Source organism: Dermochelys coriacea, chromosome 9, assembly GCF_009764565.3.
Source record: "Dermochelys coriacea isolate rDerCor1 chromosome 9, rDerCor1.pri.v4, whole genome shotgun sequence".
NCBI lineage: Eukaryota > Metazoa > Chordata > Testudines > Dermochelyidae > Dermochelys > Dermochelys coriacea.
This window is the reverse complement of record NC_050076.1, coordinates 99,673,600-99,691,502: the sequence shown is the minus strand read 5'-3', so window position 1 is coordinate 99,691,502 and position 17,903 is coordinate 99,673,600. Positions and strand designations below refer to the sequence as shown.

At 42.9% G+C, this 17,903-nt stretch overlaps 2 protein-coding genes and 1 long non-coding RNA gene across 3 annotated transcripts in view; 1 reads left to right on the top strand and 2 right to left on the bottom strand.

Moving 5' to 3' along the window:
• Window positions 1-17,903, bottom strand: part of MAP7D3 (MAP7 domain containing 3) — a 253,954-nt gene that overhangs the window by 125,617 nt on the left and 110,434 nt on the right. The gene's annotated exons all lie outside the window — the stretch shown is intronic.
• LOC122455712 (cell wall protein DAN4-like) overlaps window positions 1-17,903 on the top strand; it is a 91,157-nt gene that overhangs the window by 55,832 nt on the left and 17,422 nt on the right. Inside the window, exon 3 of the mRNA XM_043492121.1 lies at window positions 4,402-4,505. Coding sequence (XP_043348056.1) covers window positions 4,415-4,505 — 91 coding nt within the window. The 5' untranslated portion in view covers window positions 4,402-4,414. The remainder of the gene's footprint in view (window positions 1-4,401; window positions 4,506-17,903) is intronic.
• The window catches only part of LOC122455714, a 42,219-nt gene that overhangs the window by 7,837 nt on the left and 16,479 nt on the right, over window positions 1-17,903 (bottom strand). The window contains exon 2 of the long non-coding RNA XR_006274144.1: window positions 7,602-8,184. This is a non-coding gene — a long non-coding RNA (uncharacterized LOC122455714). The remainder of the gene's footprint in view (window positions 1-7,601; window positions 8,185-17,903) is intronic.

Genomic DNA, 17,903 nt, shown 5'->3' with positions numbered 1-17,903 from the left:
CTTATAGCACCACTGCCTAAGCCATCTGTTGACAGTCATAATCTTGTCAGACCTTTGTTGCCCTTCTCTAGGAACAGGAAGGATCCCGCTAAAGATCACCTGAGCCTCAATTTCCTTAAGTGTCTTCCCCAGCCTAGCATAGTCTCCCTTAATACTTTCCAGCGAGAATCTAGCTGTATCATTTGTTCCCAAATGAAGGATAATTAGGGGATTCTTTCCCGCTCCCTTTAGGATCCTTTTCAACCTCAGGTCTACATCCCGTATCTTAGCACCTGGAAGACAGCACACCCTTCTATTCTCAGGATCAGCTCTAGTTACAGGCCTGTCTATTCTTCTCAATAGAGAGTCCCCGATCACATAGACCTGCCTTTTCCTGGTGACAGTGCTATTCTCCAGTCTCTCCCCTGTTCCCTCTGGCTGCAAGTTCTTTCCATTCCTATTTTCCCTTACAATCTTCTTCAACCCATCCTGTATCCTCCTGGGGCTCATATTTGGTGTAGTCTCCCTTGACTCTTCCCCTTTTTCTATAGGACTAGCCTCTCTTCTCTTCTTCCTTACACTTCCACCTTCAACAAGTACCTGCTGAGCCCCTTCTTCATTTTCCAACTCTGCAAACCTGTTCCTAAGCTCTATTTCTCCTTCACTAGCCCGTCTTTTTCTCTGCCTGGTTCTTTGAGTCACATGTTTCCACTGACCACTTTCCTCATCCAGTCTCTCCTCAAAATTCCCCAGCCCTGCTTCCATCTGTGAGTCTGAGCTTTTCCCTTCAGATACCTCATATCTTTGCTCCATCATCTGCTCAAACCCCTTCCTAAACTCAACCAGACTTTCCACCTGCATCTCCAAACCTCGGATCTTTTCCTCCATCAGCTCTATCAGACAACATTTCATGCAGAAAAAACTCTTACCGGTTCCCCCCTCCAGGATCATGTACATACCACAGCTTCCACATCCAGTCATCCTCAATGTGTCTTTCACTACAGGAATCACTCCCACAGCTGCCTCTGTATCTGTCATCTCCTTCCCACCTAAATCCTGTTAATCTGGGAAACACAAGCCACACCAAAAAGACCACCCCCCCCAGCAAAAGCAAACCCCAAACAAGCACCACAATCCAAACTCCCACTCAAACTCCCCTGTTTAGAGCTCTGTTTGCTAGCTCCTGTGCCGCTGCAGCTGTCTGGAGGGCAGCTTCTGAGCACATCAACTGGATTGGGCCCTCCACAATACACAGAGGTTGGTGGTGCAGGGAGTGCGTCTCCCAAATCCTCACTGAGTGCCCTAATCTCTGCGCTCTAGAGTCAATTGCTCTTGTTTGCTCTCTGTCTCTCTGGCCTAGTGAATTAATTTTGTAGTACAGAGGGGAAGAACTTCAACAGAAGAGACAGAGAGCCACACCTCAGAATACCCCACAGCCCAGTGGTGAGGCCACTTACTTGGAAGGTGGGAGACCTGGAGTCAAGACCCTGCTCCACATCAGGCAGAATGGTATCCCACATGCTTGGTGAGTGCTCTAACCACTGGGCTAGAAGGGAGATATGATCTCCACAGTCTCTTTCTCCTTGGTTTTTCTCGAGAAAGGACTGACCTGGTTTATGCACCTAACTCCCAGAGAGGGTTCAGAGCTGTGAATCCTGGATGCACAGAGGCACTTCCCTCCCGCCAAGGCTCAGGCCTCTAATTCCCTTTGAGGAGTGGGGTTTGGCCCCCATCCCTCTCCTCAGCATTTCCTATTGGCTAGCTTAGGCAGCTCCCCAGTCAGCGTGTGGGCTTCTGTGAATCCTTTTTAACTTCCTAGCTACCCTCATGCATTATATAGGGACCTGGGTGCCCTAATTCAGGGTTGTGAATTCCATTTGGCAGAAGGGTAACTAAAAGTTAGGTGCTGCAATGCTCAGCCAAAGTTCCCTTTGGGAATCTAGCCCCAGAGACATTTTGGGAAGATGAAAGAGCAGCATTCTAGTCCCGGCTTCCCAAGAATCTGTGTGATATATCCAGTAATGTTGACATAGTTAGCCAATAATTTCATCTGCAGTGTGTTAATTTGTTATAACAACTGTTAGGAAACGGATGGAGGTTACCAGTTCACTTTTCATCTGCTTTGAAGAGTCTTGGGTATATGCAACACAAGGAACAGACTACAAGTAACATCTTTTTAGTATCAAATTATTTGCTAATAATATTTAAATGTTGCAAGGTCCAGGACTTTGACCTAGATGAAAAAAAAAATATTTGCATAGGAACAAGAAACTTCTAAACTTGATTCTAGTTGTCTCCTGGGCACATACCATTTTTAATACACAGCGTTATCTGTGTCCTTGAGTTAAGACATTAGGGCTAAAAGGTTCAAATGAACCTTGAGAGCACTGAAATTTAATGGGATTTGGGTGCCTAAATCTCTTAGGCTCCTTTGAAAATACCAACCTAGACATACATAGTTAACACAAATTTTGCTAACAAGAGTTAATTTTCAGTCATGTTAGGGGATGATAGAATCTCCAAAATATGGTCTAAATTGGAAGAAAGCAAGGTTGTTACTGAAAATATAAAAACTAGGGCTGTCAAGCGATTAAAAAAATTAATCACGATTAATCGCACTATTAAACAATAATAGAATACCATTTATTTAAATATTTTTGGATGTTTTCTACATTTTCAAATACTGATTTCAATTACAACACAGAATACAAAGTGTACAGTGATCACTTTATATTTATTTTCAATTACATGTATTTGCACTTTAAGAAAAAGAAATTGTATTTTTCAATTCAACTAACACAAATACTGTAGTGCAATCTCTTTATCATGCAAGTTGAACTTACAAATGTAGAATTATGTACAAAAATAACTGCATTCAAAAATAAAACAATGTAAAATTTTAGAGCCTGCAAGTCCACTCAGTCCTACTTCTTGTTCAGCCAATCGCTCAGACAAACAATGTCACCTGAAAATGAGAACAGGCATTCACGTGGCACTGTTATAGCCAGTGTCGCAAGATATTCACGTGCCAGATGTACTAAAGATTCATATGTCCCTTCATGCTTCAACCACCATTCCAGGGGACATGCGTCCATGCTGATGACAGGTTCTGCTCAATAACAATCCAAAGCAGTGCAGACCGACGCATGTTCGTTTTCATTATCTCAGTCAGATGCCACCAGCAGAAGACTGATTTTCTTTTCTGGTGGTTCGGGTTCTGTAGGTTCCACATCGGAGTGTTGCTCTTTTAAGATTTCTGAAAGCATGCTCCACACCTCGTCCTTCTCAGATTTTAGAAGGCACTTCAGATTATTAAACCTTGGGTCGAGTGCTGTAGCTATCTTTAGAAATCTCACATTGGTACCTCTTTGCATTTTGTGAAATCTGCAGCAAAAGTGTTCTTAAAATGAACAACGTGCTGGGTCATCATCCGAGACTGCTATAATATGTAATATATGGTAGAATGCAGGTAAAACAGAGCAGGGGACATACAATTCTCCCCCAAGGAGTTCAGTCACAAATTTAATTAACACTTTTTTTTAATGAGCGTCATCATCATGGAAGCATGTCCTCTGGAATGGTGGCCAAAGCATGTAGGGGCATACGAATGCATATCCAGCACGTACATACCATGCTATGCTGGCTACAAAAGTGCCATGCAAATGCCTGTTCTCACTTTCTGGTGACACTGTAAATAAGAAGAGGGCAGCATTATCTCCTATAAATGTAAACAAACTTGTTTGTTTTAGTGATTGGCTGAACAAGAAGTAGCACCGAGTGGACTTGTAGGCTCTGAAGTTTTATATTGTTTTGGTTTTGAGTGCAGTTATGTAACAAAAAAAATCTACATTTTTAAGTTGCAGTTTCACAACAAAGAGATTGCACTACAGTACTTGTATGAGGTGAACTGAAAAATACTAATTTTTTGTTTATCATTTTACAGTGCAAATATTTGTAATAAAAATAATATAAAGTGAGAACTGTACACTTTGTATTCTGTTGTAATTGAAATTAATATAATTGAAAATGTAGAAAAACATCGAAAATATTTAATAAATTTCAATTGGTATTCTATTGTTTAACAGTGCGATTAAAACTGCAATTAATTGTGATTAATTTTTTTTTAGTTAATCGCATGAGTTAACTGCGATTTTTTTAGTTAATCACATGAGTTAACTGGGATGTCTTGCTTTATAAGAAGGCAGCAAGTCTAGAGGTTAGGGCAGGGGACTGGAAGTCAGGACACCTGGATTGTTTTTTTTATGATTGCCACTGACTCTCTGTGTGATCCTGAGCAAGTCATTCACCTGTCTATGCCTCACTTTTCCCATCTGTGATATGAGGATTATACTGTTTAGTCATCTGTGTAAAGGGTTTTGAATGCCTAAGGTGCAATGAATAAAGTATTACCATCTCTTTCAGAATATGTCTAGAAATGAAGACACCTATGTGGAGTCCTGTACACCACTTTCCTGACAAGTTTCTTTGTGGCCTGATTGTCACAGCCAGTCTTTTCCTTCTCTCAGGTATAGTTATTTCTAATCTGTAAACCCTTGACTCTGAGCTGAAGCCCCCTGGCTGATCCACAAGGACTTGGGAGGAGGGTGTGAAGAACCTCTACTACTAGCACCCAGGGGGAGAGAGGTAATTGGCCAGTCACCCTGCCCCAGCTGACTCCTGGCATATGCTGCAGTCAACAGCAAGTGCTAGTCAGCAGCTGGACATGGCATGTTTTGCACCTGCTGTAAGGAGCAGGAAATTGAGTTCAGCAGCACTTCCTGCCCTCAGGGATCCTGCCTGGTACCAGCTGGATATATCTGCCAGTGTCCTGGTTCTTATTTGCTATGTTGGCTGCTTCCACCTAGGGCAGGATCTAGCCTCTGCTGCCATATGTTGTGCAAACACTGCAGCTGCAAAGCTGTTTCTCACCATGAAGCAAGAGCTTCTCACATGGATATAGCTGCTGCCTCTTGTGGAGGCAGGAGTTATTAAGCCTAAGGAAGAGCTTTCTCCCATCGGCTTAGAGTGTCTCCACCACAAGCAGTGCAGCTGTGCCACTGTAAGTGCTGTAGTGTAGATGTAGCCTCAATTGCGGCTGGGCTGTGTTCTTCACAGCAGGGAAGAGATGGATTTACACTACCTTCACTCACACTCCTGCCCCAGTCTCAGAACTGGCCAAAGGTCAAATTAACTCCTGATGCAGTTTAGAGCAGCCTGAGGGCTGCAGTGGCTCCTAAGGGGTTGCTCTATGATCTGGAGATTGCTGGAGCATAGTAGTGCTTGGCCACCCATGAAGGAAGGATGCAGAGGTCAGGTTAGATTATCATGATGGTTCCTTCTGAGCATAAAGCCTAAGAGTTCTGCCAACCTAATGCCACCTGGGGGTTACCCTAGACTGGGGGAATTCCAGGAAGCTGGATTCAGAGCCCTTTTATAACTATGCAAAGGATGACCAAGATCTGTGCTGTGTTCTGTTGTGTTGTTTGAGAACTGAATCCACTCTACTTGGGCTGAAAATGATGATCTCCGTCTGTTGGTCCCCTTCTGTTATGACTCCATTATAGACCTTATTCTGCAGTCCTGACAGGCGATATGTCCACTGACTTCATGCCCAGAAGTATGTTCATGGGGATTCCCGCTGCTGGGTTGGGCTCTATGTTGTAAACCAACCAATTTAGATATAAGTCTGTATTCGCAAAAAGTCCGATGAAGTGACCTGTAACTCACGAAAGCTTATGCTCAAATAAATATGTTGGTCTCTAAGGTGCCACAAGTACTCCTTTTTATGTTCTGTGGGGCTTTGTATAGAATAAAGAGTTCAGTTTTGCAGCTTAACTTAATTCTCTGATAGCAGCAGCCACCTTAACTCTGGGCTCTTGGAAGGGAAACAGAGTTTTATTGCTGGATTGCAGTTGATATGTTCTTTTTCCATTAGCGCTTATTTAGGTTCTAAACAGATCATAAAGACAAAAGAAGCAACAAAATATTCCAACCCTTCTTCCTAACCAACTCAATAATATTTATTGACTACAGTCAGGTGCTGGGAACAGTTAGCAGCAGCAAGCACCCACACTGAGTAATGACTTCATCTTTGGGAGTGTAGCTCTAGTAAGTCATGGCAGGGTATGAGTGCCTCTTGTTTCAAGCAAAGCTGAAGAGAGGTTCTCTGCATTGTGCTGGCAGCCAGGGCTTCTCTGATGCAAACAGCTGGAAGGGAAGTACCCAGACTTGCACCTATGACTGAACTGCTGCAAACATTACAGGCTTTCCTAATTTTGTGTAGGACTGAGGATTTTAATTTATACACATTTGGGAAAGGTTATGGCAAGGTGATGACTCCAGTGGGACTATTTGTTTGCTACTCAGTCTGATTAAAGGTTGCAAAATCAGGAACTTTCTGACCCAGGGTTGGGCAGGTGGATTGTTACAGACATGCTGACAATACTGCAACACTAGGGCTAAGGAGATAAGGACAGCAAGAGCTAACAAGAATAAAAAAAAAATTAAGAAGAAAACTATCCCAACTTTTCTGAATACTCCCAAAGGGCCCAATCCTGTTATTGTCACTTGCATGAATGTGACCATGGAAGTCAAGGATATAAGACCCTCAGCATAGGCACTGACTTCCCTGCTTTCCCCTAGGTGCTTGACCTCCCCCCCTGACCCCGACCCCACTCCACCCCTTCCATGCAGCCCTGCCCTTTCCAACCCCTTCCCCAAAGTCTCGCCCCCTCCCTACTCCTATTCCAACTTCTTCCCCAAGTCCCTGCCCTGGCCCCACCTCTTCTCACTCCCTCCCAGCATGCCGCCAAACAGCTGTTCCAGCCGGGCAGGAAACACTGAGAGGTAGGTGGAGGAGCGGGAATGCGGCATGCTCGGGTGGGAGGAGGAGGAGGAGATGGTGAGGCGGGGGGTGAGGAGAGCTTGGCTGCCAGTGGCTGCATAGCACCCACTAATTTTTCCCCCTGGGTGCTCTAGCCCCGGAGCACCCATAGAGTCAGCGCCTATGACCCTCACTTCTCCATTCTGCTATGGCTCCTTTGCACCTCTCTGATGGTGCAAAGGGACTGGGAGCCATGAGGACATGGCCAGCCATTCGTTCCCATTGTGTAGGGGGGATCTCCTATAGTACAGAACTGGCTTAGCAGGGCAAAAGGGCCAGTGCAGAACAGAGAATGAGGCCCATGTGGCCAAATTCTGCCCTAACATGCACCCATGGGGTCTCATTGAAATTTGTGTGTGATCTGAATTCCAAACCCAGATCCAAATTCTGCCAATAGCTCCTATATTCAGAGTGGGCTGAAGCAGGACCTCTGATCCAAATACCTGCACTCAGTGTTGGGGCATTTGAAATCCAGAGCTGAATTCTGCGCCCATTTCAATTTAACAGACTTGAAAATCCCTGGCTTTTCTTTGTTTAATCAGACCCACTTAGGCTCTCTTTGTCAGTGGTGTAGGAGGCCTCAGATCTGCATTTCAAAGAGAGAAGGAGCCAGAAATAGAATAACCCTTTAATTTTTTGATCATCTTGTGATATTGCTAAAGAGAGTGATTTGGAAAATGGCTGTCATGGGATGTGCACAATCCATTTACATGCAGCAATTATCCTAATAGAGAAGTACCTGAATGAGGTCATGTTGCAGTTTTCTCTCTGAAAAGTGAGATTTTCTTCTTCTTTTACACACCCTGCCCTCCCCACCATTTTTACAGAAACAAATTTCCTGAAAGGAAAAAAAACTAGATTTATTTGGAAGGAATGATAAGTAAGTATCCTTGGCCAACAACAGCACCCCCCCACTAAGGCAATTCACTGTGTGCATTGATCTAAACAGAACCACAAATGTCAGTTCTTGGACAGCATTTTCATACCATACAAACAACAGCAACTCCACTGACATAAATGATCTCGAGCTCAGACTCGGCAGTGAAAACAAACCTCTAAGTCTGTATCTTTTTGGCATAAAGATAGACATTGAGCTTGATTTAACTCTTTTTATATGGCACAATGTGTGCTGTCTATGGGATGGTAATAAGAGACTGCTGCAAGTCTACCACAATGGCAACCTATTGTCTGATAAAGTGATTAACGGAACCATGTGCCTGGAACCAGATGGGAGCTTGGTGCTAGGACATTTGCACAAAATTCAGAATGGCTACATCATTCGGGGCAGCAGCAGCTTCATTGGCAGCTTGTACTACTTTCAACTGTGGGACAGAATAAGACAGCAGAGTGAGTTAAAGAAGTGTTCCCCAGGAAATATCATCAGCTGGAGGGAGGATTATTGGCACTTTGACAACATAGTTCCAACCACTGACCTTCATCTACACTGCAGTGAGTAGTGAGCAATCATTTTTTCTCCCTGAGGATATAGGTAGTGATAAAAACAGGGCATAGGTAGCATGAAACATAGAAATCTCCTGGAAATGACATTTTGCCATTGCACAGCAATATATAATGACAAAGAACAAGTAAAATCTACAAACTTCACAGCTTTCACCTGTTATACTGTCTGAGGCCAAGAATGTTAAAGTGCTGTATAGAGACACTTTGAAAATAACTGAATTTAGTTACACTATAAATTGTAATTCCTTCAGAGCTTATCGTTGGACCTAGCATGACCACTAGACAAACACTGTTTGCTTTTTCACTTGCATTTACAAATAAGAACTCCTATGTAACGTACAGATGCTAAGTTTCAGAAAACCAAACCAAACCAACAGAAACAATGTGGGCCAGATTCTGACCTCCATTAGGGCTCATCAACACCAAACTGCTGCTGGTGCAGAGCAACTTGAGTGCTGGCATAACTGGCCGCAGGAGGATCACCCCAGCATACAAGCATCCTCCAGTGGCACAAAGCTGCTGTAGAGGCTCCTATGAAGTTGGCCTAGGGGGTGTGGATGGGGGAAAATTGGTGTAGCCAGGCCCTCCCTGCACCCTGACTATTCCTAGCTGGTGTAACAGCTCCTCAGGGGTTACTGGCAGCTGGCACAACTTAGAGCAACCCCTCAGGCTGCGGTAAATTGTGCTGAGGGATTGACCTGGCATACAGCTGGCCCGGCACTGAGGGAGGTAAAAGGAGTTCAAAGACACTTCTGGATCTTCGCTGTCTGAGTTGCGCTGAGTACCTCTAGGCCACAGCTCAGGATCTGAGCCCTTGTAATGATACAGTCAAAAGTGACTGACAAATTCTCATGCAACTTAACCCCTTTGACTTGAATAGAGTTAGGCCAGCAGTGAAGGTGACCTATCATGTCCTAACAGGTCCAGTGACATGTTCCCACAAGACATGGGGCACCCCAAAACACTTTCCCTTTTAGCCTGTGATAAATGCTATATACTAGGAGTGTGTGTGTTAGCAAAAGGGGAGGGTTGAGGAGTGGGGACTAGACCCAATCTATACAGTATTGCAGACTATTGATTTATATTGTCTTGTTGGCACCTACATATTACAATTCCTCGAGATATTTTAAAATGCTTTCTTCTAACCAGATGGAAAGGCAACATCATAATTGGAATGTTAAAACAAATGGTTATAACTCATTTAAATGATCTGGGGGCCTTCAATTTGAGTGACATACTGGAGGGTCTCATGCTGCCAGTACTAAAACATCCTTGAAATTTCTAAACATTATAGATGACAATTTCCTAACTCAAAAAGTGTTGCAGCCATCCTGGTCCTAGCACATAGATGAACTGTTCAGAGATCTAAAATTAATGTTTGCTAAAGTACGAGTGATCATACTTGATCACACTTAAAATGTGCAAGCAGAATAAAGTCTAGACTGGTAATACATGTTCTTGGTCTTTTAAGACAGCCAATTTCACAAAGCTGAAAACAACTGAGCCAAGTCAGCTGGGAGGAATTATTTAATCAGAAAAATGTGAAAGATAATTGGCAGTCTTTTAAGAACACCTAATTAAATGCTGAACACCTAATTAAATGCTGAAAAATCCACAATTGAGGAAGACGTTACCAGTTAAAAAAATCATACTGGTGTAGAGGGGAAGTGAAGGCAGCTATAAAGACAAATGGAAGAAAGAGGAAGTTGGTAGTAATGAATATAAATCAGAATTTAGAGATTGTAAAAAAACTGATAAGGAAAGCAGAGGGACACAAGGAGAAATCTATGGTCAGCAGAGTTAAGAAAAAGAAGAGTTTTTTTAAATATATCAGGGGAAAAAAGCATCCTAAAATGGTATTGGTCCATTACTGGTGGAAATGGTAGAATTATCAATAATAATACAGAAAAGGCAGAACTGTACTTATTTCTGTTCCATATTTATGGAAAAAAAGATGATAATGTCATATGGTGATGAGACATTCATTCCATTCCACTAGTATCTCAGGAGGACATTAAACAGAAGCTACTAAAATTGGACATTTTTAAATCATCAGGTCCAGATAATTTACATCCAGGAGTTTTAAAAGAGCTGGCTTAGGAGCTCACTGGACCATAAGAGTTGATTTTTAGTAAGCCTTGAAAAACTGGGGAAGTTCCAGAAGACTGGAAGAGAGCTAATTATCTGACTTTAGTGGCAGCTGAGAGTGCTCAGCCTTTCTGCAAATCAGACCCCAGGATATCAAGATGAGCACCCCAAAAATGAGGAACACACAATTAATAATCCTCTGTGACAGGTTTGGTTTAAGTGACTTGCCCAGCATCACATAAGAACTCTGGGCAAGGAGGCTATCCCTGCAGAGAGGCAGGGATGGATTCCACTTTTCCAGGGCAACATTCAACTGCATTAACATTGAGAACATCCTCTCTTCCACCAGTCCTCTGCCTCCTTCACTACACACCTTCCAGCTTCTGCAACAAATGAAGCAGGATGTCTATAGACAACAGCCTCCTTTACTACACAACCCTGATTCACCCCAGAGCAAGTCCGTCCTGTGCACTCACTGAGGCAGGGGTCCTATGGGAAAAATAGTATGTGATCTTCTAATGAGATTCTACCATAATGCTTAGGCACAAGGGAGCCAAATTAAGGCAACTTTAATCTTGGCATTTCCTAACTTTTGAATGCTTGACTCTGCATCTTTATTAATGTTGTTTTAACAGTTTGATTTGGAGGGAGGGTATATTTTCCAGCGTTTTTTTTTTTTAAAAAGCAAATTGAAAAATCATAAACAGAAATTCCATCATGTGACATCATACTGACACCCACAAGGCATCAGCAGGGCTGGAACCTCTAGATCCACCAAACAGACCCGTCACTTGAACTAACAGAGTAACTTATAGCAGTAGTAGGTTGTCATCCTCTATGTGGACCAGCACTAGAGGGGGATGAGATACACTCTTTGCCAGTGGGATACCTGGATATCTGCTAGCAACTGAGAAATGGTGAGTTTCATTCCAGACTCTGGCGGGAAGTGTTCTGTAGCGGGCACAGACTTTTCTTCCCATTTCCCCTAAGCTTGACCCCTTCTGCCCCATCTCCTCCAGGCTGTTCTTGTACCAGTCCTCAGGCTTCTCATCCCAGTACCAGTTGCAATCCAATCCTAGTTTCCCACTCTGGGCTCACTGTCCAAATCCAAATCTCCTCCCTGTCTCCTACTTTCTCCCCCAACGCCACATCCAGTTTCAGGCTCCCCTCTCAGCCAGTCCCAGTTGCCCCCTCCTGGCTCCTTGACCAATCTGTCTCTCCCTTCCCCACCTTCCCCCCACTGACTATCATTCCCAGTCTCCCTCCCTGGGCTCCTCATCCAATCTCAATCTCCCCCCATCCTCTCTTTGGCTCCTTGCCCCAGTCTCTGCCTAGCCAGTCCCAGTTTTCCCCCTCCCAAATACCTAGCTCCTTATCAAATCTCTCTCTTCTAACTCCCTCCCCCCCCGCACCTAGTCCCAGTCTCTTTGTCGAGCCCCCCTCTACTCTGCCTGGGTGACAGCTGCATGGTCATTGAGAGCACATGAGAGAAAGGGGCTCAGTTCTGGTATCTGGCCCCACTTGTCCCATAGCAGCTGGCAGCAGCACCTACGGGGAAAGTTATTCTGAGTTTCCCTAGTTCTGGGCTGTAGCGTGTTCAGCACTGTGTGTGGTCAGTGCATGTGTCATCTGTTCAGCACTAGGAGCTGTGAGGGGATGGAGCATGCTCACTGAGGACAAAATGTTCTGGGGATTTAGCAGCAAAAATCTAAGTTTCCACTAAGCATCTGCAAACTGTGATTTTTTCAAAGGTTTATAACTTGGCCATATTTGGGCAGATTTTCATAGGGAGGGGAAAAGGCACATTCCTGATACTCGGGTGTCTCCCCTACCTAATTTCAAGCCCCTGCTCTAAAGTATGGGGTGCTAGATTTATTCCAAGAAAAGGTCGTCACAATTTTCCAACATGGGTAAAACATGGTACTTTTCCCCAGCCTTCTTCTTAGAAATGGCAGAACTGTTTTTGGCTGAAATTTTCTAATAAAATTCAGCCGGAGGCAGACACCTGGCGTGGAAGATTTCAGATCAAACATTTAAAGTCTGGCAAAGTTATAAGCAACTGAAACCAGAGTTTTATGATGGGCAGTGCTACTAGCCCCACCTGTAATGTTAGGAAGTTCAGAAAACTGGGTAGATGTTCAGTTAGAATAAAGGCTATGGAATCCTGTTTTGCTCAAAGACTAAGACTATAGTTTTGTAAACCTACTTACAGGAGGATTGTAAAGTTTAATTATATTTGAGAGTCTTGTGTCAAATCTTGGATATATTTTATAGGAACATTTGCATACACTATATATTTCTTCCTTTGCTTTTTATTACTACTTTAACAAGTGAAATTTCTGAGCAATCTCTTATATACTAAATAGAAACAAATAAACAAAAAGGCTCACCTGGGATAGCAATGGGTGTTACAAATATATGTGTTGTGATTTATGTGCCATTCATCAGAATTACAAGGTTTCAATGAACACTAATTTTTATGCATTGTTTATAGTGGACTAAAGCACAGAGGCTCTGTGAGAATGTTTGTAGCACTGGATTTTATAGGGCAGAAGTCAGAAATAACTGTGCATAGTAGATGCTATGGAATGAAACACCATGTCACAGTGCTATTTAAATGCAAGTGACAGTCCTTGAATGGGAGTTTTGCTTGTGCATATACTATAGAATTTATGGTCTGAAAAAACTCATTATTGGTGACTGCATTGCAATTTGTTCCCATTTACAGGTGTTTGATAGCAAGACATCACTTCAGTTTACCGTGTTCAGTTAAACATAAAACTAGATAGCAAACATGAAGTTTTACAGGGGAACTGTGTAACTAGCTGTTCTGGATAGTCTGCTTGAATACTGAAAAACTAGTGGTCCTGTCACACACTTTCTGGGGGAAGTCAATGAAATTAACTCATACGAGTAAAGCAGGCGTGAGTCCTGAGGAAGTACCTTTACTCGATATTGAGTGAGACAGACGTCACAGAAATACTCTTCACTTAATTTACTCAGGTTTTACCTTATGATGGTCAGTAAGAATGTTACTTGGCCCTTAGCATGTCTTTCACCCAAAGAGCTCTCAGCACTTTACAGGTGTTAATTATTTAGAAGTTGGTGAGTATTTTTAGCACTATTTTACAGATGGGGCAGCTGACTCACAGAGAGGAAAGCTGGGATTTTCAAAGATTCTAAGGGAGGGAGATGGTTAACTCCATGGCTAGTCAGTTGGAGTCCGTGCCTTTCTCCCTTAAGCGCCTTTAAAAATCCTAGCCCAGTTGACTTGTTCACAGTCACACAATGAATCACTGGGAGAGCAAGGAAAAGAATCCTGGAACCTCAGCTCCTTATCCCATGCTTCACTAGATCATAACTCTTCCATCTGGGACTTGTCTACTGCAGCTATTGATTATTGGGACAAGGGACCACCATCTTAAGTTGCCTTACTGTGAGTCTTAAAAGAACTGTTTGCAGGACTGACTCCACTATATTAGCCAGTCCCAATTCTCTGACATGGTTGCCCCACTCCTGGAAGTAGCCCCTTCCAATAGGATATGCAGGACATATGCACCGGGGGGCAAATTAAGGTTGAAGAAGCAACCATAATTCTGGAATTTCCTATCTTTGAAGACCTGACTTTGCAACCTTAATATGTTCTTTTAACGTAGGCAATTGCACACAAAATCTAGGTTTTTAAACAAGTGAACTGAGAAAAACAGAAATCCATCATGTGGCATTATACTGGTACCCAACACGGTTCATCAGTAAGCCGAAACCTTAAGATCTAGCACACAGACCTGCCACTTGAGCTACCACAATAACCAGTAGCAGGTTGTCATCCTCTATGTGGACTAGCACTAAAGGTGGTTGGGGACTCTTTGCTAGTGGGTTTCACAGATAGTTGCTGACAGCTGAAGAATGGGAATCTTGGGTTCCACTCGGAAATCTTGGGTTCCATGTCAGACTCGGGGGGGGGAGGGGAAAGGGTCCTCTGGCGGACACAGACTCTTCTGCCCTGTCCCCTCCAACCTGTCCCTGACTCAATCCTCTCTCTTCCCTACCCTTGACTCCTTGACCCAGGCCCATTCTCCTCATGCACTTGGCCCCAGCCTCCACTTTTCAGGCCTCTCATCCCTGTCCCAGTCTCCTTGACCAGTAGATGCTGGTCTTACCCTTGCAGACTCCATCCCAGTCCCTTGCCCAGCCAGTCCCAGTCTTCCCCTACCCCAACTTCCAGTGCCAGTTCTCCTCTCCCCCGTACCAGCCGCCAGTCCCGGTTTCCACCCACCCGCCCTTTTTGGTCCATCTTTTGTCCCCACTCCATTTAACTCAGGCAGCTCCTCCTCCATGTTGCCTGGACCCATCTTGGGGGTGGGATTGAGGAGAGAGAGTCTCAATTCAGGTACCCAGACCCAACATGGCCTACAGCAGCCCAGAGCTGCAATTGAGGGAAGGTCCTGCTCATCCCCAGGCTTGAACATGCCTAAAGTGAACAAAATCATGGGGGAACTTAGCTGCTAAAATCTCTATTGTAGATGGATGAACTACAAATTTCCCAAGGTTTATAACTTGGTTAAAATTTGTCTGGAGTTTCACAGGGAGGGCAAAAGGCAAATTCCTGACACCAGGGTGATCCTGCTGCTAAATTTCAAGTCCCTGCTCTAAAGCACGGGGATGGCCTTTCTGTCAGGGAAAAGAAGAGGTTACCAGATTTTTTTAAAAAAAACATGGGAAAAACAACATTTTTCTCTAACCTTATTCTTGGAAACAGCGGAACCATTCTGGCTGAAATTTTCCAAAAATAAATAAAAGTCAGCCTGAGGCAGATACTCAGCATGGAAAAAGTCAGCCCAAACAGTTAAAGTCTGGCAAAGTTATAAGCAACTGAAAATAAGTGCCTAACAATCTTAATAACAAGCAATAGTACCAGCCTCACTGATAATGACAGAGGACCTCACTTTCCAAAACTCAGTTAATCTTTCACAATTAAAAATGTGGGTCCTGATTCTGTTACCAAGTCAATGGAAAAAGTCTCACTGATTTCAATCAGAGCAAGAGCAGAGCTTTTAATATTAATTTAAAAGAATCTAATGATAATGACCACAGACTGTGATACATAAAGCATACTGGATATTACAATTCACATGCTCACTTATTTGCTGGTCTAATTTGTACAGCTCTTTTATTAGAATTATGCATGTTTTGGAGAATGCCAAAGAGAATGCCATTTGCTAAAGCACTAAATTCAAACTCCATGATTTGGATATTATAATTTCAGTAGTACGGTATTTTTCTAGCTGCAGATCACATCTGTCATCTCTCCTCAACCCTCATTTTATGAGCAGAATTTTGTGCAGGTTAATCAAAACAAATGATGTTATGGGATGCAGGTGTCTAGCCCTACATCTGTGAAACAGTAACGATCGCTGACATGTATGATAAACACAGATTTTCTTTTTCAGGTGATAATGAGGGAGAGGGATTTGAATACTTTATATCGTAATTATACTTGATTTGTGATTATTTAAATGAAAAATGCATCATGAGATACGTCTCTAATTAGAGTGGGTTTGATTTTTGTTTAGCAATTTATGTATCTTTAGTCCCCACCTCCAGACTTTGCTGGATCATTATACCTGACCCCCATTGATCTTGTACATAGCCCCAAGGCAACACTGTTTGAAACATGACACCATTAACACTTTTCAGAGTAGCAGCTGTGTTTGTCTGTATTCGCAAAAAAGAAAAGGAGTACTTGTGGCACCTTAGAGAGTAACAAATTTATTTGAGCATAAGCTTTCGTGAGCTACAGCTTCACTTCACTTCACCCTCCTTACAGTGTGTATGATAAAACCCATTGTTTCATGTTCTCTGTGTGCATATATAAATCTCCCCACTGTATTTTCCACTGAATGCATCTGATGAAATGAGATGTAGCTCACGAAAGCTTATGCTCAAATAAATTTGTTAGTCTCTAAGGTGCCACAAGTACTCCTTTTCTTTTTTACCATTAACACTGGAAACCCAAATGTAATCTACAGCAATTAAGCTTTGGTCATAAACTTCCACTATTTGGAGAAGAATCAGCAGCATATGTCACAGCTATAAAGACAAATTAAAGCCTAGACTTTGTGCAAAGCACAATCAATTTAGTTTAGTGCTTGATAAATCTTAATCAAACAGTACTTTTGTATTTCTACAAACTAGTTGGGGAAAGAACTACAATGAAAAAACAAAAATTTATTCTAAGAAGAGGGCCTGGTAAGGTGACATTTCACTTTTATGGTTTCTCATTACTTTCCCTAGATCACAGTAATAAGCGGGAGTAGATTCAGGCTAAGTGAGACCAAGGTCACGATACCTTATTAATAGGTTCCAAAGCCAGAAGGGACCATTGTGATGATCTAGTCTCCTGTATAACACAGGCCATAGAACTACCCCAAAATACTTCCAAGAGCAGATCTTTTAGAAAAACATCCAGTCTTGATTTAAAAATGGTCAGTGATGGAGAATTCACCATGACCCTTGGTAAATTGTTCTAATGGTTGATTACTCTCTGTTATAAATTTATGCCTTATTTCGACTGTGCTTTGTCTAGCTTCAACCTTCAACCACTGCATCTTGTTATAACTTTCTCTTCTCGAAGAGCCCATTATTAAATACTTGTTCCCCATGTAAGTCCCCTTTAACCTTCTCTTTGTTAAGCTAAACAGATTGAGCTCCTTGAGTCTATCACTATAAGGCATGTTATCCTTTAATCATTCTCCTCTGGCTCTTTGAATCCTCTCCAATTTAACAACATCCTTCTTGAATTTTGTGCACCAGCACTGGACAAAATATTCCAGTAGTGGTTGTATCAGTGCCAAATACAGAGGTAAAATAACCCCTCTAATGCTACATAATGTTCCCACTTTATGCACCCAACGATCGTATTTGTCTTTTTGGCCACAGCATCCCACTGGAGCTCATGTTCAGCTGATTATCCACCATTATCCCCAATTTTTTTTTTGGTCAGTGCTTCCCAGGATAGAATCCCCAGTTGTGTAAGTATGGCCTATATTCTTTGTTCCTAGATATATACATTTAGGTGTATTAAAATGCATAGTTTGTTTGCATCCAGCTTACCTTCTTCTGTTCCTTCTCTCTCAGAGAGAACGTTGTCCTCCTTGCCCTGATGCACAGGTACAGTTACTGGGGGCAGACGATGGGAGTCTGGTCCTCCTCACCTTATTAGCCTATAGATATGATTGCAGGACTTATGCATTTTCACTCCTGGTTCCCTCTGCCACTTTATGCACATGGTTGCTCTTCTATAGACAGAATCATCCTCCTTGCTTTGGGTGGATGCCTTGATATGGCCCTCCTAGGGCTTGAACCTGCACCACTCGTGCAGGATCCATCTTTTGTTTATTCCATGATTCATTGCTGTGTCAGGCCCTCTGAGAGTATTAAGCCAAGCTCCATGGACTTGGAGCATAAGTTAAGGGGGCGGGGGAAGCTATGG